The 23,764-nt window shown below is 33.0% G+C and overlaps 3 protein-coding genes across 3 annotated transcripts; 1 reads left to right on the top strand and 2 right to left on the bottom strand.

Moving 5' to 3' along the window:
- Nucleotides 1-203: 203 nt before the first annotated feature.
- Nucleotides 204-4,387, bottom strand: LOC116143122 (dnaJ protein P58IPK homolog). Its single transcript, XM_031428536.1, has 9 exons — nt 4,114-4,387; nt 3,574-3,739; nt 2,615-2,816; nt 2,349-2,509; nt 2,170-2,263; nt 1,763-1,975; nt 1,535-1,615; nt 957-1,175; nt 204-801 (listed from the first exon to the last, which is right to left on the bottom strand). The coding sequence occupies exons 1-9, from the start codon at nt 4,241-4,243 to the stop codon at nt 619-621; spliced, it is 1,449 nt and encodes a 482-aa protein (XP_031284396.1). The 5' UTR covers nt 4,244-4,387; the 3' UTR covers nt 204-618.
- A 2,623-nt stretch (nt 4,388-7,010) lies between these two features.
- Nucleotides 7,011-9,470, bottom strand: LOC116143163 (zinc finger protein JACKDAW). The gene is made up of 4 exons (XM_031428587.1): nt 8,957-9,470; nt 8,458-8,854; nt 8,061-8,266; nt 7,011-7,957 (listed from the first exon to the last, which is right to left on the bottom strand). Exons 1-4 carry the CDS (start codon nt 9,108-9,110, stop codon nt 7,320-7,322), a joined length of 1,395 nt encoding a protein of 464 aa, XP_031284447.1. The 5' UTR covers nt 9,111-9,470; the 3' UTR covers nt 7,011-7,319.
- An 11,030-nt stretch (nt 9,471-20,500) lies between these two features.
- LOC116143157 (NAC transcription factor 29-like) lies at nt 20,501-22,544 on the top strand. Its single transcript, XM_031428578.1, has 3 exons — nt 20,501-20,685; nt 20,786-21,072; nt 21,559-22,544. The coding sequence occupies exons 1-3, from the start codon at nt 20,511-20,513 to the stop codon at nt 22,123-22,125; spliced, it is 1,029 nt and encodes a 342-aa protein (XP_031284438.1). The 5' UTR covers nt 20,501-20,510; the 3' UTR covers nt 22,126-22,544.
- The last annotated feature ends 1,220 nt before the right edge of the window (nt 22,545-23,764 follow it).

The raw sequence follows: 23,764 nt of genomic DNA, 5'->3' as shown, positions 1-23,764 counted from the left end.
AAATCCGGTTCGGTTTAGAAAACGATTAACCGGTTCGATTAACCACTTTTAAACACCCTTAGTTGAACTAGAATATTAAACAATTGCTTATTTATATAGAACTATTCATATAATTATCAAAACTCCCTTACAAATATCCAAAAAACCCCTAAAAGATTTAAAACGCTCATAAAAATTTCAAAAAACAGTCAGTATTTGATGCTTTTTCATATCCGAGTACTTTCGATTTCGATGAAGGGTGGGCCGGTAATTACAGGGGAAAATAAAAATAAAATTTGGCACAAGTTTATTTTCTTTGTAGAAAGAATCAAAACATGTTAAATGGAATTTAAGAATTAAGATCAATTGGAGGCTTGGAGCCGAAGCATATCATTAATACTTACGATACATCAAGTATATAACTAACCAAAGAACTAACCGTTTCCTTAAATGAGCTAACTATAAATTCAAGAATGAAGATATCTGGAGGAGCAAAACTTTTTGAAGGGATACATTTTCCATTTAACAAGCCTCTTTTGATGACCTGAAATATATACCACGGCGTACCAGTCAGCATTAGTCATATTGGTATTCCCAGCTCATGTTGTGAGAGGAAGGGAGAACCAGCCTTCATTGCAATTAAAAATTAAATCCAAAACCACCAGGAAAGCCATCACCAGGGAAGCCTCCTTCAAAATGAAAAGTGAATTGCTGCCCTCCACCACCGAAGTTGAAGCCACCGCCGCCACCTCCACCCATTCCCATATCTTCAATGTCTTCCCCTCTATCAAATCTTGTGCGCTTTTCTTCGTCTCCAAGAACCTGTGGAGTACAATACAAGTTTCAGATGAGGGAACATAAAATCTAGGTTGTGATCATGACATAATCACTGCCTGGTTGGGATGCACAATTGTAAGTGGCAGTCGAAATTACATTAGAATAATAAAATGTTCAAGTAAAAAATTCCAGAGTCAAACCTCATATGCTGCAGCAATTTCTCGGAATTTGGCCTCTGCTTCTTCTCTGTTATTAACATTCTTATCTGGGTGCCACTGGAGAGCAAGCTTCTTGTAGGCACGCTTGATCTCAGATATTGATGCAGTCTTTGAAACTCCCAAAATCTTGTACCAATCCTTGCGTTTGCTCATCTTTAGAGCTTTCTCAGCCCTCATCAATGCTTCCCGAATATTCGTATCCTGCACATATATCAAATTTTAGCTCTTAAAAAGTCACAGTTACTTGAGGTGAAGAAAATATCTAAATATAGTACTCCGCCGTGTTAACACTAGATAATATGCTATACAGATACATGTATATAAGAATATTAACATGTAAGTAGCTCTTTAAAATTTTGGTCATCATATCAATGGTGGTAAACCATAATGATCCAATCAATGATTAATAGAGATGGATGACTACTGAATTAAAAGTAATAAGAGGTGTTATGCCCAAAAAGTTAACTGATTATAGTAATATACTGGCAGCCTACAACATCATTGTTGGAGCTTAAAACACATCTTCACACAAATGTCAAATGAACTTTATTATGACTAACCTGAGGTGATTGTTGAGCAGCTGATTTCAAATCTTCAACTGCTCCTTCCCAGTCCTCTGTTAACAGTTTAGCTTCACCCCTCTGAAAAATGCCAGGCAAGCGAATATGAGCACAGATATGTATAATAAAAAGAAGTACAATAAATTGATCACAATAACTAAAATATACATAAATGTATAGAATAATTTTTACGAAATCAGACGATGATGAAAGGGAAACACAACAAACCTGAACTAAAGCTTCAAGAAGTTCCCCATCAATGTCAAGTGCATCGGTGCAACTACTTAAAGCATCCTTCCCCCTGCCAAGCTTGACCAAGACCTTGCACAGACCAAGATGAAGGTGTACATTATGTGCAATATGATTAGGGTCCAACACAACAGCTGCCTTGTAGTCCTCCACCGCGAGGCACAGCTTACCCTTATTTACATTATCTTCTGCCTATAGAGCACAAAAATATACTTCAGGTATAATAACTGATTATTACCTAAGAAGACCTGAACAGGGTTGCTTGATGAGAAACTAACCTAAACAAACTCCACTCTATCTCAAACCACACCCCAACCCAGAAAAAGAATTAAAATTAAAATTAAAAGAGGAATTAAAAATACAAAAGAATATTTTAGAGGTCTTACACTTTTTGTCTTCTTAAGTAAATTTTTCAATCCAAAATATGCCTTCTTCAGTTCACTGTGCTCTGGATCCGAGCGAAGTCCTTTCTGATAATGCCTGGAGATAACATATATCATGAATATAAATTTCTACTTTGAATAAACTATAATGCAAATATATAACAGCTAAGATGTTAAGAAACCTTTGAGCAACATCATGATCTGCTAAATAGTAGTAGGCACGTCCACGGAGCAACAATGCTTCTAGGTTGTTCTCATCTTCCTTGAGAATATATCCAGATTCAGAAATGGCAGTAGAATAGTCTTTAGCTGCCAACAACAACTTCAATTTTAGGAGTTTGGCCTGCAACATGTGATTTACAGCAATTAATAGCAGCTATGTGCTAAACTTGCTAAGCCTTACTCTTAACTCCCCTAGGTCAGCCAAAAAAGGGTGAGAAGAGGATACCTTGGTGCAGGCTGGTGAAAACACAAGGACAACTTTATCAACGTATTCCAAGGGTTTTGTGTAGTCGCCTGAGTCAAAGAGCTTAAACGCTGTGTCCAGAGAGCTCTGAGCCTGAAGCAATTGAGAAAGCTCCTTTTCTGCAACTGAGTTCCCTGGTTTCAACTCTAGAAACCTTCGGTAGTTCTTTTCAGATTCCTCATATCTACATTGAAAAAGCGCCTGAATCATATAAGTATCCAATCAGGAGTTGGAGGGCAGGACAGAAAGAAAGAGAGGCTACACAGGGGTGTTTCTAGCTTAAAATTATTTTTCTTTCCACAACTAACAGCTTACTAGATTAACCAACTTGAACAAAACTAAAGATAAACAATCCAATAGCGTGCTCAGTCATTTTTTTTTTCTAATCAGCATACTTCTAAGCACATTTATAGGCTAATATTATGCTCCCATGAAGAACTCTAGATGTTCTGAGAAAGCATGTTTTGGAGCTGGACTAGCATGCTATGTTATGAGATCATGATGATCACAGTGCAGCTATAGATCATGAGCAGTCTGACATTGTTTAAGTTATCAATAGAATATGAAAAAACTTCTACAGAAATAGAAAGATATGGTCTCAAACAGGAAAAAGGTGACCATAAAACAAGGATATCAAGGGTGAGACACAGAATTAACATTCTTATAAAGTACAACCAAATAGAATGGCAGTAAAAGTTATATATATCAAGGGTGAGAAAGAATTAACATCCTTATAAAGCATAATGAAATAGAATAACATTAAAAGTTATAGGGGGTAAATGACAAAAACATAAATGAAGATGGAATAAATAGAGCCATTCCATCAAGATATTGAACCGTTGACAAAGGCTTTAAAAATTATCAGAAAAATATTTACAATTTTCTGTAAAAGAAGTCATACAGAAATAAAGAAACAATAAAAATTTTCACTACAAGCAAACCTGCATAACTGGCGCAGGACAGATCCACGATGATAATATGCTTCTGCGAGAGTAGGATCTGCTTCAATGGCAGCATTAAGATCATTAAGTGCCTCACTGTAATGTTTCACCTTTATATTCTGCGAAACTCTTTCGAACAACTCAGCAGCATTTCCAGGTTTCCCATCTACAATAGACAATTATAATACCCAAAAGATACACAAATTAGAACTTCTACGGCTAAGAACCTCAAAGGCTCGCATCAAAGCATTCGATTTGATAAATTCCAAACATATAGAAAAGCACAAATTTCACAAAATGCTACATTTATGAATCTGTTTACATGTTAATCTTAACAATATGAAGCAATTTAATCCATCAAAAAGAAAAATCAATCTCGAATTACTAACCAGAAAAATAATATTTACACAACAGTAATGGATCAAGGCATGTAATTTCATTTTCACCTAATTTAATTCCCAAAACAGATAAAGAATGATTTAAATTAATTAATTAATAAAAAGAACCAGAACCGAGATCAAAGTGAAAGCTAAATAATACCTAAAGCTGAAACAAGTGGCTGCAACAAGAGGATCTGGCAAGCGAACACAAAATGGAGAATAAATACTGTATAAACCATGCCTCTCCATGCCACGGCATCAATGACAGAACAGAAACTCAATAGATGCATTTTCAGTTCGTTGGTGAGTAAAATCTATGAAGTTAGATATACAACATGTCGTGTTATACTGGAACACTTCGATTCACAGATTGAAATGCAATAGGAAATAGAAAAGAGAAAGATGATGAAATCGATTCGAGACAACTCAAGAGTTTCAATTAAATTTTGATTTTTAAGGTGAAGTGAATTTTGAGGAGGGTTCGCATGTCATTCCACGTTGCTTACACCAATCGTTAGTATCCACGTGGAATTTCAACCGTTGTTTTATTATGCATTTGCTTTATTGCTCATCATCAAACCAATGAAATCTCGCCATGTCAACATGACCGTGGCTTTGTTTTGGGCCGGGGATGTGTTGGGTTCTGTCCATGGAAACCATCTGGGTATTGACGTTCAGTTCCGGTAGTTGAGCCCATTTACCAACTTGATTCTAACTTTAGGGTTCAAGTATGATAATTTCCCTTGTACATCATTAAACAATAAAAATCGATTTTATAGTTATATTATTTATGAAATAATGAAATATCATAAGAAATTTTGTTATTTGACAAAACCTTAGTATTTAAGAAAACACTATAGTTTTTTAAAATTAAATTAAACAAAATAATATATTTATTTACTTTGTTTTACACTTAAAAAATATTTCAAATACATCTACATTGGTATGTTTTTCATATTGAGCAATGAGCCCGATGTAAATCTATATCTTTGAAACACATTTACGTATATCTTGTACTAAGATGTAATACATGAAAGTGAGGATGTTAAAAACTCCATTATGATTAGTTGTAATATAAAAAGCAGTACATTGTTTTATTGCGAGAAAAATTATCACACAATATTGGAGATCACGTAATAACCAACTACTAATATAAATAGTTTTTGTGTCATCGATAGTATTAATAAAAATAATACCGCTAAAATGATTTTTTTAGTTAATTTTATGATTATATTCTAAAACTAATTTCAAAAATATTTTAGTCAAATCTAAGATTTATATATATCAAATATGCGGTTTTTGTTCTTTGTTTGTTTATTTAAATAGGGTTTGTATACAATTACAGTATTTTAATTGGTAAAATAAAAATAAAGATAAAATAGATGGGTATTAGGCCTTTCATTTTGTTAAACAGAATAAGCCCATTTTAACTGCGGGTTTGGACCATTCGGAAGCTGGATAGATGAAAGCATTGCCTTTTCCGGATAGACTGCAATTAATTATGAATCAATCCTTTTTTTTAATAATTATTTCTTAACTTTTATAATAATAATAATAATAATAATAATAAACTGTAATTGAACTACACACACTCTATAATAAAAGCTTTCAAAATGTGAGGTTGAAATCCAATTAACAGGTTTTAAAATTCCGGTTTAATACTAACCTTTAATATTAACTTACATTAATTTAATTTAAATTGTTTCCTCTGTATTACAAATACTGATATGAGGAATTTTAAAATATAATTAATTTATGGTATAATCAAATTGTGTGTGTAACATGTTGTGAAAAATGATGAAATTGTTACTTGGAACAGCTCTAACTTCAAAGATAGAGCCCGACCCAGGTCTCAAAAAGCTGGTCGATCGCCTCAAGTTCCAATAAAAAGGTGAAACTCATTACTAAAAAGTTTCTATTTTTTTTTTTAATTAACCCCTCATATATTATATTATTATACTACTACAACTCTCTTTGTTTATCCGAAGGGTACTTGTCTTGTCTGCATAGCCATTGGGTTTACCTTCTCCCCTTCTCAATAATGAAAAGGCCATTCAAAGTCAAAAACTGTTCCACAAACGGTTTGTTAGGGACACCACACCAGTACCACTGCCCTACACTAGGAGGGTACTGTTGCCTTTTTCCTAAATTTAGGGTCCCCGCTGTACTGACACCCCCAAAGCTAGGCTTTTTTTTATTTTTTCTGCTTCACTGATAAAAGAAAACTGGGTTTGGTCAGAAACGTATACTCAAACTCAGCAGTCAGCAACAAGATCAAATGAACGGCGTTCATGCAGTTTACGGCGTTGTTCATGCATTTTCCAACGATCCACATTGGAAACTTGAACTTCTTGTCTTTAAAAAAGAAGGGCTCATATATTGAGAAAGAATTCCAAGTCAAGCCTAACTTTCGTAGCTTCATATTTCTCCAAAGGCTATCAACATTAAGATTTGCTTTGGTTAAAGAGATTATTATAGTTGAGTTGATTGACTTTGAAGAACACTTAGATGAAATGTGACGGTGTTTAACTTCTAACTTTTGGGAATCAGAGGTAAAGGGTCTCAATTGACTCAGCCCATGTGATAAAATTTCCCAAGCAAGCTTCAAGAACCAGAAAACCTAGAAAACTTGCCACAGAAAGTAAAACTATAGGGTCCTAGGAATTGGCCATCAATCCCATCAAAATGCAATGTTCTTTCGGATGATTCCATGATTTTGCAATCCCATCCAACCCTTTTGACAAATCAGACGGCTATCATCATCCCTTCGCCCGTAAATTACTCTGTACCTCACAATGTTCGTTCATCATACCTAGATTCTGGCTAGTTTTGATAGAACATAGCATTACGAATTTAATCTTAACATAATAAAAGCCAAGAGACGTGTAAACCCTTCTCGCCTTCAGTTTATCATAAAATAGAAGGAAAAAAATAATGGTTTTAGTTGGCTTAAACAGTTTTTTAGGGTAGACGAACAATGACTTGGAATTTTCTTGTTAACCCACCAACGTTGACGAGATGGGTGCTTAACTTTGACGGGCAGTCAACTATGTAGTATAATATTTAAATCACGTAGTTTTCCGTGCTAGCTGTTCAATTTCAAAAAACGAAAGAAGGCCAAACCAAAATACGATAAAAGAGTTGAGACAGAAGAAACAAACAAGGAGAACAACAACGAGAACATGCATGACTTGGAGTTCGTTCATTGTTTTGTCACTTCAAATATGCACTGGCCCCGACCTCCGAGCCCCACTCATCATTCACAAGTTGCTTTATAGATTGCTAGCGCTTCATGTTTGAGACGTTTTTACATGAGCTAGGTGCATTTGGGTGAAAATAACATATGGGTTCGATATGAAATTGACTTCAGTGGTTGCTGGTGAATTGGCTCAAACCCATTGGGGAACCCATTGAAGCAAACTTTGCCAGTTCTTGTGAAAAAAATGGACGGCCAGATTGATCACTACCCATGCCGAGGAAATCTCTTGTAAGACTATTCTCCATTGGATTTGAACCTTGATGCAGCTTCAAATTTGAACTTGAACTACCCATTACTCCATCGCTCATGGCTAAAGACACAGTGCCCGAAAAATTATTATCTGGTTGCTTAACGTTTTGAAAGACTTGTTGCAGTTCGCTTCTGTTCTGATTGAGAGAGTTGAAGTTGCTTGTGTTTGAAGAAGATGAGGTTATGATATTGAAACTGTTTCCAAAGAGTGGTGGATTGCTTCTTGTAGAACCCATTTGAGCTGCTTTCTGCAAGAGTGCAGTGGCTGACATGGGCGCAACTGGTTTCGATTGCTTATTTTGTGAATCAGAATAAAGAGAGGATCTTTCTTCTTTTAGTCCATGTGGGATTGCTGATAAAGAGAGATTTGAATTTTTTGAACTTGTTGCAATATTGCTCTTGTCCAATCCTTGAAGCTGGTTCTGACTTCCAAAATTAGACATTGAAGATGAGCCAAATAGATTACCTGATGCCATTTGCACCATTTCAGACAAACCTATGCAACTCAGACGAAAAATAAACTTAATTAGCAACTTAATTTATCTATAGCCATAACCTAAGAATTTATTGAATAATAAGTGCCAAAAAGAGTTAATTACCTGGTGTAGCCAAATCGGATCGAAAACCAGATCCAAATTGGGAGACTCCTGCAACGTCAGCTTGTAGTCCCTGGTTGGCAAATCCATGAGACATATTCACGGTATCATTTCTGAAATTCAGATTCGTGGCTGCAACTGAAGTGAGCCTTGCACTCTCTTCAGCTAAGGCGTCACAGAAAGCTCTGTGGGTAATGAAGCTATCTTTTCTGTAGAATTAATTAAAAGAACTCCTTCAATTCAGTATAGTATATATAATTAAATCAAAATCTCAGTTGTTTGTATGTTACGTAAACATTTGATCACATTAAATTCAAACCAAAAACGACATGAAACCCTATAAGTGAGCATTTATTTCTTCTCTACAACGTAAAAGATTCGAAACAAAACAATAAAATACCTGGAAAATAATGTGCCACAGTCGCATTTATATTCTCTAGTACCACAAGTTTTAGAGTGAGCTTTCCAGTCGGATTGAACTGCATATTTCTTGGAACATTTCTCACACTTCCACTTCTTCTCTCCATGTTTTCTACTGAAATGTTTTTTAATACCGGTGAGGTCACCGAGAGCTCTTGATGGATCATGGTGAATACAGGTCTTCTCTGGGCAAATATAAACCTTCTTTTTAACCTCTTTGTTGGTCCTTTGTCTGAGTTTCCATGGAAGATTGTGACCTCTTCTGTGAAGCTGTAAATTCTGGTCTCTTTGAAACCCTTTATTGCATATTTCACATATGAAACGGTTGGTCGCCATGAGCGTCTTGGGAGAAAGAGCAATAACCTCAGCATCTGGATCTAATAACACAAAGAAAACGCCATCAAAACAGTAATCAACTGAACTCGAAGCTATAAACAAAACTATAACGAGTAAAAGAAAGCCTTTAAAACTTTGCTTACCTGGTGTTCCTGGGAGATTTCTCTTCTTTTTGGCAGCTGGATTAGGATTAGGTTTAGCAGTAGGGTTGGTAGTTTGTTCTTGAACTTGAACTTGAGGAGGAAACCCTCCAAAGGAAGAGGGTATTGAAAAAGCATTACCAGACATCATTTGCATATGGATTGAAAGAAATTAAAACTGGTGGCTTGTGAAATTAGTTGCAACAAAACAACTAGCTTTCGAAAACACTCAAAAACACAATACAAACAAAAACAAAGCGTTTTCCCTTTCTCCAAACAGAAGCAGATAAATTAATCTTTGGTGTATTCAAAAACTGATCACTCTCTGATTCTGCCAAAAGACAAGAAAAGCTTTGATCTAAGAACAAACCCAAACCCACAAAAACAAAAACAATATAGTATAAAAACTTTCGGACTCTTCTCTCTTTCAGAGATCTAGTTTGGTTTTAGGTCGTTTGATACTTTGATTTCAAAAGAAAAAACCAAAAACCATAATGACCGAAAGAGAATAATATCTCATCTCTCTTATAATTATTAATGTATATATATATATTTTTTTTTCTGAACTCTTTTTCTCATAGAAATCTTGGTCTTCCTCTTACATCATACCTTCCCCCTTTTTATCTTACTCGTATCCACAAAGTCGGTCAGCCATTGATTTACGTGGACCCACCTCTCTTAATATATAAAATCTAATGCACACGCGCGCAGTGGTGAGCGATTGTGGGAAACGTTTCATTGTGTGAGACAGCAGTAAGCAGCTGCTCGTGTAACCAGAATGTGTAGGATTGTGTGTTCTGTTCTGTGTAGCCTTTTCAGCCCAAAGTCCAATTATTTCAACTTCGAGAAATCACTTTTAAAAAAACACTTTTGAAAAGCTGTTTTTGCATAAAACGTTTAATTAGAATAATAAAAATTGTTGAATAGTAGTATAAGAAAATGACCCATTCCTAAAATTAGTTAAAACCTTTTTGAAACCCATCAACAAATATGTGGTGCTCTTAACTTGTGATAAAAATGAATTAAGTGAATTTAAATATTATATAATGATGAGGGATTTGAAAGTAAAAAAAGAAGAGGGGGTAAAAAATGATTAAAACATAATTAAGATTTAAGAGGAGAGAGGATGGTGAGAGAAAGGATGGAGCCTGTGAGAGAGAGAAGATGAAATACGTTTCCCAAGAGAGAGAATATGGAGCGTCCGTGATACCTGTCACAATGTAGGACCCATCCATCATCCCAAAAAGTTTGAGTGCCCTCTCTACTTCTGTCCCTACTACTTACATTTCAAATTAATTAAAATTTAATATGTCTACGTGACATTATATTATGTTTTTTAGTTTGTATTTGTATAATTGATTATGAAGTAGTTTAGGTAATTTTTTTTTTTTTTTTTTTTTTTTAAGTGGGATATCGAACCAATTTATGTATTCTTAACTATCATAAGGTTCTTGAATATCTTACAAACTTAAAAGATTAAGTAAATCACAAGTGGTAGTGATGTCCAAATTTTGAACCTGAGAAGTTAACGAAGATAATAAATGTCTTTGACCATCACGCCAATTCTTTAAGATTAATTAGGTAAAGTTTTGTTATATGAAGAAGGTAATTTTTCATAAATTATAATAAAAGTTTACAATGATTGTAGGGGAAATTTTTAAACTCATCCATTGCTTCAACCTAAACTCAAACTTTGTAGCATGTTCAACCATTTTGGGAATTTATAAAAACTTTTTTAACATTCTTATATAATATGTTTTATTTTAATTTGAACAACCATGTATGCATATGATTTCTCTTAAATTAAATATATCTCTGTTATTATATGTAACACGTTAAATACTGTATCCATATAGTATAAAGATTATTATTATTATTATTATTATTTTCTAATGATCGAAATTTAACTATCATTGTATGGAATAGACAAGGAATGATAATGAAAATGAGCAAATAATATATAGATATGAATATCTGATACGCAAATTATAATTGAATGGGATTCATTTCTGTTAATTGATATAACACAATAACTCTTCTTGTCTACCCAAATAATTCAGAATATTGCCCAAACCGCAATGTATCCACTCACCATGCAATATTGCTTCCTCAGATTAATATTTTCAAAGGCAAGAATTAGGGTTTTAATCATTCCAAGTTGGAATCGAATCATATATAGGCATTAGGGCAGTTGACTCTGATAATTTTGCAGCAAGAATTTGCTACAGATCAGGTGACCCATAACCAATCTTTATCTAATCCACTGTTTCAAACTTACATATATAAATATTTGAATATACAAATGTACATGGGATATGTACAAAACTATTCAATAATATTATTTGGTTATCCAACTGCTTTTGGCTTCATGCATTCGGATCTTCCTTCTGCATAATTGATTCTTCCTCACCCTCCGCTTCGTATCCAAACCTCACTCTCTCCCATACAACAACTAAAACCCTTAAATTTTATTATAATTTTCATTCAATATTAATATTTGCTACAAATTACATGTTATATAAAAGAAAATGCATAGTTTCGAGATGAGGAGGAAGATATAATTTCATGTGTTCGTCCGACCAGATACGACATAGCTAATCCAATGCATAGATTCCCCATCTGCCCCACAAATGCGTGTATAGAATGGCGATGTTCTTTCTTTTCTTTATTTATTCCAACTCTGTGTTTGGTGATATAAAATGAAGAAAGAGAATGTTATTGAATTATAGAAGTTGTTGAAGAGATGTGTACCAGTACCATGAAATCCGCTGTGATGTTAGATCTTGAATCCATTTTTTTTTTTTTTATATATATTCCCTATTATTGGACTTGGACTCCTCTCAAGCCTAATCTAATCTATCTTTTATTTAAGAAATTTGATTGTTAATAATTAATATCATAAACCCTAAATTGTAATCTGAATTTTATAAAATGAGATTGAATCAAACAATGACAAAGGGACACATTAATGGAGTATCGTATACTACAGAGCGTCTAATTATATAATTAAGATGTAAAAGGGCACAATTAACACGTTTGCCAAAAGCAAAACAATCCCCTTCTTCAAGGGAGCCCCCCATCAGATGTCTATAATGTAATATTTTCCAAGTCTTAGCCATTGAAACTTACAGATCCATCACGTGCAGGGATCGCCATCCTATTCATATATTGTTAGCCCAATATGCTAATTCTAATGCAGATTAATTAAGTTCAATAATATAATTCTATATGTTAATAATGTCTAGGTAATTTTGTAAATAAGAGATTTTTTTTAATTTCTTTTTTTTTTATATCTTCTTGCTTCATTACTGAATAATAGATAAACAGCAAAGTAAATCCAAATTTAATTATTTTGAAATGAAAAAAATAACAGTAGAAACAAAATGGTCAAACAGGTTAAAAGGCCCACGAGTTCAAATGCTAATTAAATCTTCAAAAATCAAAAGCAACGAGTTAAATTAGATTCTTCATATAGAATACTTTTAAAAGCAATTTTTTTTTTTTAAAATTATATTAACTAGGGGTGTTCAAAAGAACCGGTTGGAATCAGAACCGACGGGTATCTAGGGTTTGGTTCCGATTCCTACCTAGAACCAATCGTTAACGGGTAGATTCCCGTTCCAAATTTTTGGAACCGTTACTGTACGGTTCCGGTTCCTATAGTTAGGAACTGAAACCAGAACTAAGAACCAGAAATCGAGATTAATATAAAATAAAATTAAAGATTAGGGGGGTTAGTAAAAACTTTTGTAGAAAAAGTGATGTGAATACATTTATACTTATATTTCATAACATTTAAAGTAAATTGGTTTGACTTTTGAGAATCTACCTTTACAAAGTAATGAAGTTTGTAATTTTGAATTTTGAATTTATAATTTGTAATTTTATTTTTGTTAACACGTGTCAGGTGGGGGGTATTTGTAAGTTTTTAAGGGTTTTTTTGTCATTTTAAAAACTTTTGGGGGGTCATAAATTTTATAGGATACCCAGAACCAGAACCGGAACCGTTGTTACAGGTTCTGGTTCTGGGTACCTAAGAATCGGAATCGTCGGTTCCGGTTCTGATTCCAAATTTCAAGGAACCATTGGTTTCGGATCCTTCAAAAAGTGCAGGGTACTCGGAACCGAACACCCCTAATATTAACTACATATGTTATACTTTTCAACTAAAATAAATCAAGTTATATATGTCTTTCTTTGTAGAGATCGCTAATTTTTTTTTTTTTTAAACATGGTGTCCGAGCCAGTTTACATGTACTTCGATTAATCACTGTAGGTGATTAGCACAACATCTCACCAACATGATCACCTGTTTAAATTTTGTTGAACACTTATTGCGTAAGCAATGTAGAATCGATAATCACTTAACCTAAACAAATTTTTTTTTCCCTTCTCTTATTGTCATTGTTGATAGATTAATTTTATACATCTATCGTAGAATTATTTAATTTGAAGCATGTTTAAACTTTTTAAAAATTAACTAAAAATCTCTATTTATTTTAATAGTTTTTAAAAGAAGATTTTTTTTATTATTGCTAAAAAATTTTGGGTGCCTATCAAATTAAAAGATAAAAAAAAAGAAGCATATAAATCAATCATTATTTATATGTTAAATTTAAGATTTTCTCTCTCAATTTCATACCATGTAGAGCCAAAATTACAACTGCAAATATACTTTATTATTCTGGATGCTTGATGCTCAACTGTGGCCACGATTAACTTGGCTTGAAGCTGTCGGTGCATAAAATAATGTTGCAATGAATATTCTGTTATTAATTAAGAGGTCGATAAAGCATTTAAAATATATCAGCAGGAGAGCGGGACAAACTACAAAGGAATTATCTGGCACATTGGTTTTGAAAACGATTATTCAATTTTATCATTTAAATTGGGATTTTTAGGATCTGAATATTCGCCAACATATCTTATATAGATTTCTTAAATAAAATAATGGCATTATTTAATATATTAGATTTTGTATTTTCTTTGGTCATGAGGCCCAAAATTATTGTAACTAGTTACTCAACTTCAAGTCTTATTTATTTTTTTTTTTTCATCGAGAGTATTCGGATCAGCTTACGTGTACCTCAATTAATTATTTAGAGCTCTAGAACTGTCAATAAGGTAAAAGTCTTAATGACCACTCCTATTAGTGTTTAGGGGACTCAAACTCATGAGAAGCTCATAGAACTATTTTTGCTTTTTTATTATCAAACTACCCAATGATGGTTAATAAGAAAAAATATCCGACCTGTTGGATTCGAACCAGCCTTCTTTTTTATTGTTCGAAACACATAGAAGAAGAATAAAATTAAGCTTATAATCTCAAATTAAACTAGCTAGGTTTGAGCTTTGAAGTGACTGTATTAAATTAATTAAAAAAAAATCTAAATTAATTTGCAATGGATTCATTTTGGAGAATTTATATAAGATTGAATACATTAGCCAGAAAATCAATTTAGATTTAGTACTTTGTATAATTTCCTCCAAATCAAACTAATTATTCAAAAAAATAATAATAATATACAGTAACGTGTCAAAGTGATATAAGATGGAGTTGTAAATAAGTTAAAGGGGATTGAGGGTCAAACTTGATTTCATATTTAATTAATTAAAATCCCAAATAATGTATATTAGCAGCCTCCAGCTCCTTCTCTTACAAGCAAAAATCCTGCAAACCTTCTTAGGATTCGACGCTCTTGTCTGTAAATGAGAAAAGAGAAACCTCGGTTTATACGAACAACACTTATCTAATACAATACTTACTCCTAACTTATTGTGTATATTTCTTTGTTTCCTTCGAAACTTGCTTTACCTTTATCTTTCAAACCGGCCAGTTTTTTTATCGGCATCAATTTGTTGAATTAAATTAATTTCTAACACTTAATATAAATCACTTCAATTGTATTTTTTTAATTTTATATAATAAGAATATTTGAGTTAGCTTATACACACCTCAACTAATATATGAGATCCTGTAATCACTCCTATTACCAACTGTGAGGACTCGAACTTGGGACACTGTATTATATCTTTCACTTATTTTTTTTTTACTGTTAAAATACTCAAACTTGGGACCATTGTATTATTGGGTTATGTTATTTGCGTCTATCCATTTTCTAATAACAACTTATATTTAATTTGACAACAACTAATCAATAACATTATTTTGATTTGAAACAACCAATTAATGAGGTGATATAATCATCTTACCTATTTTATTTTTTCAAAACTGTTAGACAAGCCTTGTTATCGATATGAATGTGGTAGAGAGATATACAAGAAACGTGACAAGCAGATGCGAGCAATTACTGTTAGAGATGTGAAAGAATATTAGTGTTGAAAGAGACTCAAGGAGATGGCAAAGAAAATGGCTAACAAGGAGATTCCAAGAAGGAAAAAAACATACTGTAGAATCAATGGTATATCAAGTTGGAGTATTGTGTCTTAATCAATGGTATATCAAGAAGGAAGAACACATACCATAGAGTGTGTTCTTTTATGATTTTGTGAATCTTTTATTTTTATTTTTTGAAAATACAGAGAATGATTGGAAAATGCAAAAAATTAAAATGTGCTTATTATGTTTGTTTGAAAATTGTATTTAAATATGTAAAAATCAAAACATGTTCGACATAATTGTCTAAAAACATAAAGAAAAGAATGGAAAATACGAACCGATAAAACCCCATCAAATAAAAAATAAAAATTCATATACAAATTATTTATCCTACATTTTACCAAAGAGTATAAATGAAAGATAAGAAATGAGTTCATAAATGAATATGCCCTAATTTTTTGTAGCCATTTTGTAATTACTTGTCCTCATAAGTTAAGCCTAGCCTAACTAACTATTATTTTATTAATAAAAAAACCTATATTTAATTTGCTTAGATAAAAATTCAGATATAGGTGAGCCTCAACTAGGGGTGCAGTCGAACCGAGTAGCTCGTGAGCTACTCGAGATCGACTCGTGACAAACTCAGGCCCGACTCGTTGAAAATTGAGTAGTTCATGAGTTCGAGCTCATCTCTAAGCTCGTAAAAAATGTCGAGTCTTTCAGGCTCGATTCGAACTGCTCGCGAACTTATGAGAAACTTGAGATGTTATTCGAGTAGGAGAGCTCGTGAGATCGATTGATTTGTTTCAGCTTGCGTATTCAGATTTGCCCTAAAATCTGAAACAAAGACATTCGGCCGTAAAATCCCTAAAACAGAGACATTTGCCCTTCAACCTTATTTCACCTCTGCCAAATCACACCGCAAGATCTGAGACACCACCATTGTCCAACCTTCATCTAGCCTTCATTCAGCTACTACCGTCCAACAACCAGCCTTCATTTACCCTTCAACTTTATTTCACCTCCGCGCTATAAAAACCCTAAAACAGAGACATTTTCCCTTCAACCTTATTTCACCTCAGCCTTCATTTACCCTGCACCGGCTTTGAATATTTCTCATTGATATTCTTAGTTATTCACATTGTTGTTTTAGTAATCTGATGCAATCTTTTTTTTTTTTTTTTTTCCTATTTGGTAGCCAAATGGAAAATGAAATATCTTTGGCTGCTGGTCTTGTTGTTCATGCAAGAAAAGAGAAGCTTCATGGGTCAAATGGATGCAAGAAAGAGAAAATGCTGCTCTTGTTTGTTAGCATGTGTAATTGCTACGGCAGAAGAAGTCGTGTGATATATAGGATGCTTTTTTGTTTCCCATGGACTTAATTCNTTTTTTTTTTCCTATTTGGTAGCCAAATGGAAAATGAAATGTCTTTGGCTGTTGGTCTTGTTGCTCATGTAAGAAAAGAGAAGCTTCGTGGGTCAGATGGATGCAAGAAAGAGAAGCTGCTGCTCTTGTTTGTGTAGCATGTGTAACTGCTATGGCAGAAGAAGACATTTGATATATAGGATGCTTTTTTGTTTCCCATGGACTTAATTCCATATGCTTAATGTTTGCTTCTATTTGTGTTTTCCTTTTAATGTTGTTTTTGGATAAGGATTGTTAAATTTACAGTTTGTGTTTTGCTTTGATGTTGTTTTTAGGATGAAGGATTGTTGAATTTAGAGCTTATGTTTTGCTTTGAATGTTGATTTTGGGATGAAGGTTTCTTTGGGATCAAGTGGTTGGCCCATTTTCCTAGTTTGTATTCTGGGATTTTGGTGAAATTGATTAAATTGAAGTTGAATTTTTTTTATTATTTTATTATTTTTTATATTTATTGATTTGTATGTAAGTGTATGATAATTTGTCTGAGTTAAACAGAAGAGAGAGGCTTTTCATTCTTGCATTATTATTTAATCGTGCTCGGCTCGGTTAATAAGTGTTCGAGTCGAGCTCGAGCCGGTAATTTTATGAAACAAGTTAGAGCTCGAGCTCGATCTGCACTCCAACAATAACGAGCCGAGCTCGAGCCAGTTATTACTGGACTCAGCTCGGCTCGCATGCACCCCTAGCCTCAATGTATTTGATCAGATAATTTTGTAAGAAAATGAGATGGATATATATGGTGGAGTGAAGATAGTGCTAAAATAATTCAATTTTATAATGGGATGGGCTGACATATTTGACAAGATCACCGACACTTTTCTCACTAAAAAATCTTAAATATATCCTTAAAATTGACATTTGATTTGGAAACTATATCTATATTTATTAGGGAATTACGAGGTTAGTGAATTTGACATCACCATTATCAATTATCTTCGTATCTACCACTACTCTATATTTCCTCAAATTCACTGTGTTTCATCTTTTCATGACCAGGATGTCATTTCTATTATTTACACAGATACAGCATGATGATATCCTGATTTAAATTCTTCTTATAAATTCAATAGTTAAACTATAAAAATTCCAATTTAATTAATGTTGATAATTTGTAGACTGATCTTAACATCATCATTAGATTAAGATGAATGAATGAAGATATGAATGAATGAAGATTTAAATCAAACTAATTTTCGTAATCAAACTCAATGTAAAAGCATTTTATATTCATGGTTTGAACTTAAAATATTTATTCAAGCGATGTGTAATCTTGTATAGTGTAGAGATTTAAATCAAATGGTGAGTTCGCGAATGATGTTGTGTGGTAAATTCGAAAACGATAACACTCTATTAGGGAAGGATAATTTCAACTTTGGCAAGGAGATATCATGTGATACGGATTCTAGAATCATAGTCGAAGATCAAGCTGTTTTCCTACTCTAAGGATTCAATATTTATTTCTAATTAAAACTTGTAACGGGTGTTATATAAACCCAACCCTAATATGTTTAGAGGGACGACAAAATATACACATAGAATGACGGCTAGGCTAGGAAAGAGAGAACTCGAGAGAGAACTTGAGATAACTCTTTATAACTCAGATAGCAAATACGCTCAATACATAGTAGTAGACGTAGGTTTTGCATACATAATCGCTTTGTCTCATCGCTGATCCATTAAGATTATGCAAACATTCAATGTAATTCTAACGATGTCAATCACGTATCTCTCGTTGTTATGATTTCTTGCATCAACAGATGATGTAACATTGCCAAATAACATAATACATTATTAGTGATGAAAATTTTGAATCATCTTTTAGAATGCATAGTATTACTCTTTTATTTTAACCTATTCTCAATTCTTCCTTTGTTATTAGATCACTAATTCAAGTGATGAAAAATTGTTTATAAGATGATAGACCCATTTTTTTTTTTTTTTGAGAATTTCAAGTTACAAACATATTCATAGAAAAAGAACAACTAGCGTAGCCCAAAAATAAGAATAAAAATAAAAAATACAACCAAACATTATAAAATATATAAATATAAAGTTGTAATTAAACATATAAAAAGCAGTTGTAAACAAAAGTTTAGCATCCTTTACAAAAATCGTATTGGCCATTGTTTGTTTGAATGAAAGCAACTGGGTATTGTTTAAATGAAAACAAAAGGTTGCATATTTCATTCTACCTTTATATTTTACTTTATGAAATTGTCCATCACTTCAATACTTCTTATCACCAACATGTCATCATCACCATCACATTGGTGATGTTAATGTGATTTGTTCTCTGCTTAATTACTAATTAATATTCCATTAATGTTGAAATAGTTACTCTTGCTCTACAAAAACTCATTATACAGGAATTACAAAACATGTTTTCTTTATAAATAATTGTGAGCAGTGTCCAGGGGTTTTCATCAAAGAAAAAACTTATATGACACTGTTCATTGTCTATTTTTAAAGTAATCTTGTGAAAAAAATAATAAATTGTATATTTGCTGGTTAAGCAATGAAAATGAAATGGCAAAAACATTATCACTAAGTGTTGACAATGGAAGAAAATATATGACATTAATTCACATATAATCCAGACATGGAATGAGAATAAGTGAATTATTCTCATTCTTAATTATGCTAAGATATGATTTCCTTTGCTTTGTTATTGAGATTGTATCATTATTTGTAATATTTTCAATTTTTACATAATTGTCACACTTTTGTGTAAATAGATTATGTATTCACAACTAAAATACACAACTCAATACCATTAAATTGAATTCCTCTCAGGCATACTTTTACCCTTTCAGTTGTCTCTCTTGCTCTCTTGGGTATACTCCACTCTCTTCAATTGTCTCTTTTGCCCTCTCAATCCTCACACTAGGTATATATCTAGGTCGTAGATTTGCTGAATCAAACTTTTAAAAGACGAATCATAACTTAAATATTACTAAGCCCCGGTAAAAGTCTTAATTAAGCTATGTAGATTAAGCTAATTGAGATTGTTTTACGTACATATATTTGATCTCATGATGTTTCCTGAAGCATTTTTCAAGAAGAATGTTTATAAAAAGTTAAAACTAATTGAAATACTTCATGAAAATGGATCTATAATTTAATTCCTTTGATTACAATGTGTCTTTTTCAGATTTAGAAGACTAAATGATAGAATTTAATTAAAAAAAAAAAATTATGATTTACGGCACAGCATATATTCAATCGTTTAAAACTAAGATTATTCTGTATCAATATTCTTTAAGATTATTCTGTATCATGCGGTAAGAGCACATTATCATTGTCCATCGATCTATAAGAAACAAGTGAAAGGTCCTAGAAAGGAGATCGAATTTGTTTAGCATTGTCATTAACTAATGAATCCTACTAAAGTATATCCAATTTATGACAGATTAGTTACAGAATAAATGCATACTAATTAATTTAATCTTAATTTGTAATCGTATAAAATAAACAAAAATAAAAAATTATGAAAATGATCATTAATCAAAGAACTTTAGTCCAATAAGAAAACATAAGATTGATTAGGACAAATAAGTTGCAATCCATCGATCTGTTTCTTTGAACCTTCACTATATCATTATCACAAAATATTTAATTAATTATTCGGTAAATAACGCCCATTTCCGCTTTTGCATGAGACACAAAATCAATCTCTATATAATAACACTAACTTTGCACAGTGCTCCAACATTTACATCTGTATAGATCGATAATATCATTGTCTCTTCTTGTTCTTTTCAGCACTAAGAATTAACAATGCTTAATCCTTCCATGGAGAAAAAACCCACCTCAGATATTCAACTGCTTCCTCCTGGTTTTAGATTCCACCCCTCTGATGAGGAGCTCATCGTTCATTATTTGAAAAACAAAGTCACTTCAACTCCCCTTCCAGCTTCCATCATCGCTGAAATCAATTTATATAAATATAACCCATGGGATCTTCCAAGTATGTATTGGTTCATATATATTTCAATATATATTATTCATTTATTTTTTTTTTAAACTTTTTAACAAATATATGCATGATGTCTTGTTTATTTGAGTAGAGAAAGCGTTGTTTGGAGAGGATGAATGGTATTTTTTCACCCCAAGAGATAGAAAATACCCTAATGGAGCACGGCCTAATAGAGCTTCAGCTTCAGGTTATTGGAAGGCTACAGGGACTGATAAACCGATTCTTACTTCCTGTGGAACTAAAAGTATTGGAGTCAAGAAAGCTCTTGTGTTTTACAAAGGTCGCCCTCCGAAAGGATTCAAGACAGACTGGATCATGCATGAATATCGATTACTCGATACCATGGCTTGGACCCCAAAGCGGAAAGGCTCTATGAGGGTGAGTTATATATATATATATATATATATATAGTTTAACTTATAATGAACTACGCTGATTTTACCACGAAAGAGTGACGAAGTGATTTTTCGTTAGAAAAAAGTTTTACCAGTGAAGTTATGATCTTTTGAGACGAATTCAGTCTGTCTTCAAGTCATTTGTTTGGATTAACATCCTCTCTTGATCTATATAAACTTTTAAAGGCTTGCGATTAACAGTTACAAAATATTAATATATTAGACAAATATATTTGCATTATAAATAAATAAAATACGTAGGTATCATAAGATCCTTAAATCCTCAGATGAGTTCAGATCAGGAGAAGATCCTTATCTCATATTTGTATAGTATTAATTGTTTGTTCAGAGTCTATCTCTATGTTCATTGCTTGTTCAGATTCATACGTAGCTCAAATTTAAGAAATTGTGATATCTAAATCTGAATATTCAAGTATAAGTGTATTGAAATACTTTTGTTCTATTGCAGTTGGATGATTGGGTGCTGTGTCGAGTGAGGCAAAAGATCTGCAGCAACCCAAGGAACAACTGGGAGGATATAAAAGATCCTGTATGTGATCAAGAAACTAGCTTTCTCCCAAAAGTGAATGAGCTCTGGCCGATGAGTGCAAACCCCAAAATGGAGATGGTGAAAAGTTATCTGTTCAACGATTGCCCGATGTTACCTTACATCTTTGCCTCTCAAGATAGTTTTCCTTCCATAGATAGTACTACAGCCTCAAGCATAAGCTTTCAAGAAAGTGAGAACATCCCATTTTCAGTTTCTTCTTTCGACAACTTGTTCAACCCGCTGAAAAGAAAGCTCAGCACGGAGAGAACTGAGCGAGAGGATGATTTTCCACAGAGTAAGAAAATGGCGAATCCGAGAGATGTTGAAAAGGAGGAAAATATAATATCTGTAAGTAACGATAGCATTACTGAGATGAACATCAATGAAACAGACCAGTCAGAGGGTGACAATAATTTCAGCCAATATCAGTGGAACTCCATTATGCAATTTCAAGATCAGCTTAATAACACGCGTGGCCTTCACTGAAAGTGACCATACAAATTAATGTGTATACGGATGCTAGGGTTTATTCATCTGGGAGTGGAAAAAGTATATATGTAGATAAAGAAATTATTAGCTTAGAAAATATTCTTATATTACAGTATAAAGTGTGGAAATTTCTGGATGGAAACCGATACATATATAAAGATAGGGTGAACTCATCAAGAAGATTATAGGTGTGCTTGTACATAGAGTGTTTGCGAGGTTTGTGATATAAGACAGATTTTCCTAAAATTAGGATCTAGAGTGTTTGCGAGGTTTGTGATATAAGACAGATTTTCCTAAAATTAGAATCCTAATTATTTTAGGAAAATCTGTCCTACATCAGTTTGACATCGATGATTATGATTATTATTTGTAAGAGTGGCTGATATTTTTGTGTTTATTAGTTGAATAAAATATGTACTGAGTTATATATATGTATATGCTCAAGCTCTTTTGAGGACTTTAAATCTTCTTTTTTTTTTTTAAAATTTATCCTACTTTGATGTGCTTCAGTATACATTAATATTAAATATAATCGATGAGATGTTGCAAAATCCGTCCAGCATCAAATAAATTTGAACAGGATAAGAATGATTCAATGATCATATTGAATTGCGGAGTGTATAATGAAATGTTCATTATACACAAATATACTGATGAACTTGATAAGATTTTATTGTTTTCTATTTTAAACAAATAAACCATAATACACACAAGTCTCTGGTTCTCTAATCCATTCATTTAACGAGTAGCTGATTATTTAATTCATCTAGAAAAATCATCTGAAAAGGAAAAATTCTTCAGTATTTTAGCTAAGGGTGGGATAATCCGGTTAATCGAGCCGAATACGGGAAATCGGAAACTGAACCGATTATTCGGTTTAGACAAAATGCAAACCGAAACTGGACCGGTTTATAGAATAAACCGATTGTAAACCGAACCGAATATTCGGTTCGATTAACCAGTTAGCCCATTTTCAAACTGGTTTTCAAATTCACCCCTAAAATTCTTCAATTTTTACATTCAAAATAAGCGAGCAGCTGAGAATTATAGATCTGAACGGTGGTGGAAATTAGAGATGTGGTCGATTGTCGTGACGTTGTCTCTGTTCCTGGTTCAAGGAATAGATCTAGTGCAATGTAACAACTGTGGACTGTGGTTTGTGGGTGAGTGGGTGGTTGTTGTGGTGATGTTGTGGGTGAGTGGGTGGTTGCTATGAACTACAGTGCAGCAGCTGAGGACTGTGGTTGTCGCTAGTGAGTGGGTGGTTATTGTGGTGAATGATGATGCTGGGTGTCGGCGAAATGGTGCTGGATGGGTTTGGAGTTTGAGTTTGGTGATGGCCTGATGGGTGTAGGTGGCGCTGCTAGCGAAGTGCAAAGATGGAGTCTAGTTTGGAGTGTGGGGACTGGAGGCAGAGAAGAGAAATAGAGAGTAAGAGTAAAGAGATGAGATGTTGCAAAACATAAAGGCAAAAAAATCAAAACACATTTTGCTTATATACATAGGGTAAAATCAGTTTAAAAATTGGTTTGGGAAACATCCCAAACTGAAAACCGAACCGGTTTTTCGGTTTTTAAAATTTTGCAAATCGAAAATCTAACCGGTTTACAAAAAAACCTAATTTTTGTTTCGGTTT

The sequence above is a fragment of the Pistacia vera genome, unplaced genomic scaffold, assembly GCF_008641045.1.
Source record: "Pistacia vera cultivar Batoury unplaced genomic scaffold, PisVer_v2 Contig426, whole genome shotgun sequence".
Classification (NCBI taxonomy): Eukaryota; Viridiplantae; Streptophyta; class Magnoliopsida; order Sapindales; family Anacardiaceae; genus Pistacia; species Pistacia vera.
The sequence above is the reverse complement of the archived record's forward strand: the minus strand, read 5'-3'. Positions and strand labels throughout refer to the sequence as shown.

Bases quoted from the DNA above. Each gene is read 5' to 3' on its own strand.
- LOC116143122 (XM_031428536.1), bottom strand. From the start codon at position 4,243: ATGCATCTATTGAGTTTCTGTTCTGTCATTGATGCCGTGGCATGGAGA. The intron at 2,817-3,573 runs GTTTGCTTGTAG...TTTTCAATGTAG, and splicing joins GTCCTGCGCCAGTTATGCAG to ATATGAGGAATCTGAAAAGA. The intron at 1,616-1,762 runs GTTTGTTGTGTT...GGCATTTTTCAG, and splicing joins TTCTTGAAGCTTTAGTTCAG to AGGGGTGAAGCTAAACTGTT.
- LOC116143163 (XM_031428587.1), bottom strand. From the start codon at position 9,110: ATGCAAATGATGTCTGGTAATGCTTTTTCAATACCCTCTTCCTTTGGA. The intron at 8,855-8,956 runs GTAAGCAAAGTT...TTGTGTTATTAG, and splicing joins AAATCTCCCAGGAACACCAG to ATCCAGATGCTGAGGTTATT. The intron at 7,958-8,060 runs GTAATTAACTCT...TGAGTTGCATAG, and splicing joins ATCCGATTTGGCTACACCAG to GTTTGTCTGAAATGGTGCAA.
- LOC116143157 (XM_031428578.1), top strand. From the start codon at position 20,511: ATGGAGAAAAAACCCACCTCAGATATTCAACTGCTTCCTCCTGGTTTT. The intron at 20,686-20,785 runs GTATGTATTGGT...TTATTTGAGTAG, and splicing joins TAACCCATGGGATCTTCCAA to AGAAAGCGTTGTTTGGAGAG. The intron at 21,073-21,558 runs GTGAGTTATATA...GTTCTATTGCAG, and splicing joins AGCGGAAAGGCTCTATGAGG to TTGGATGATTGGGTGCTGTG.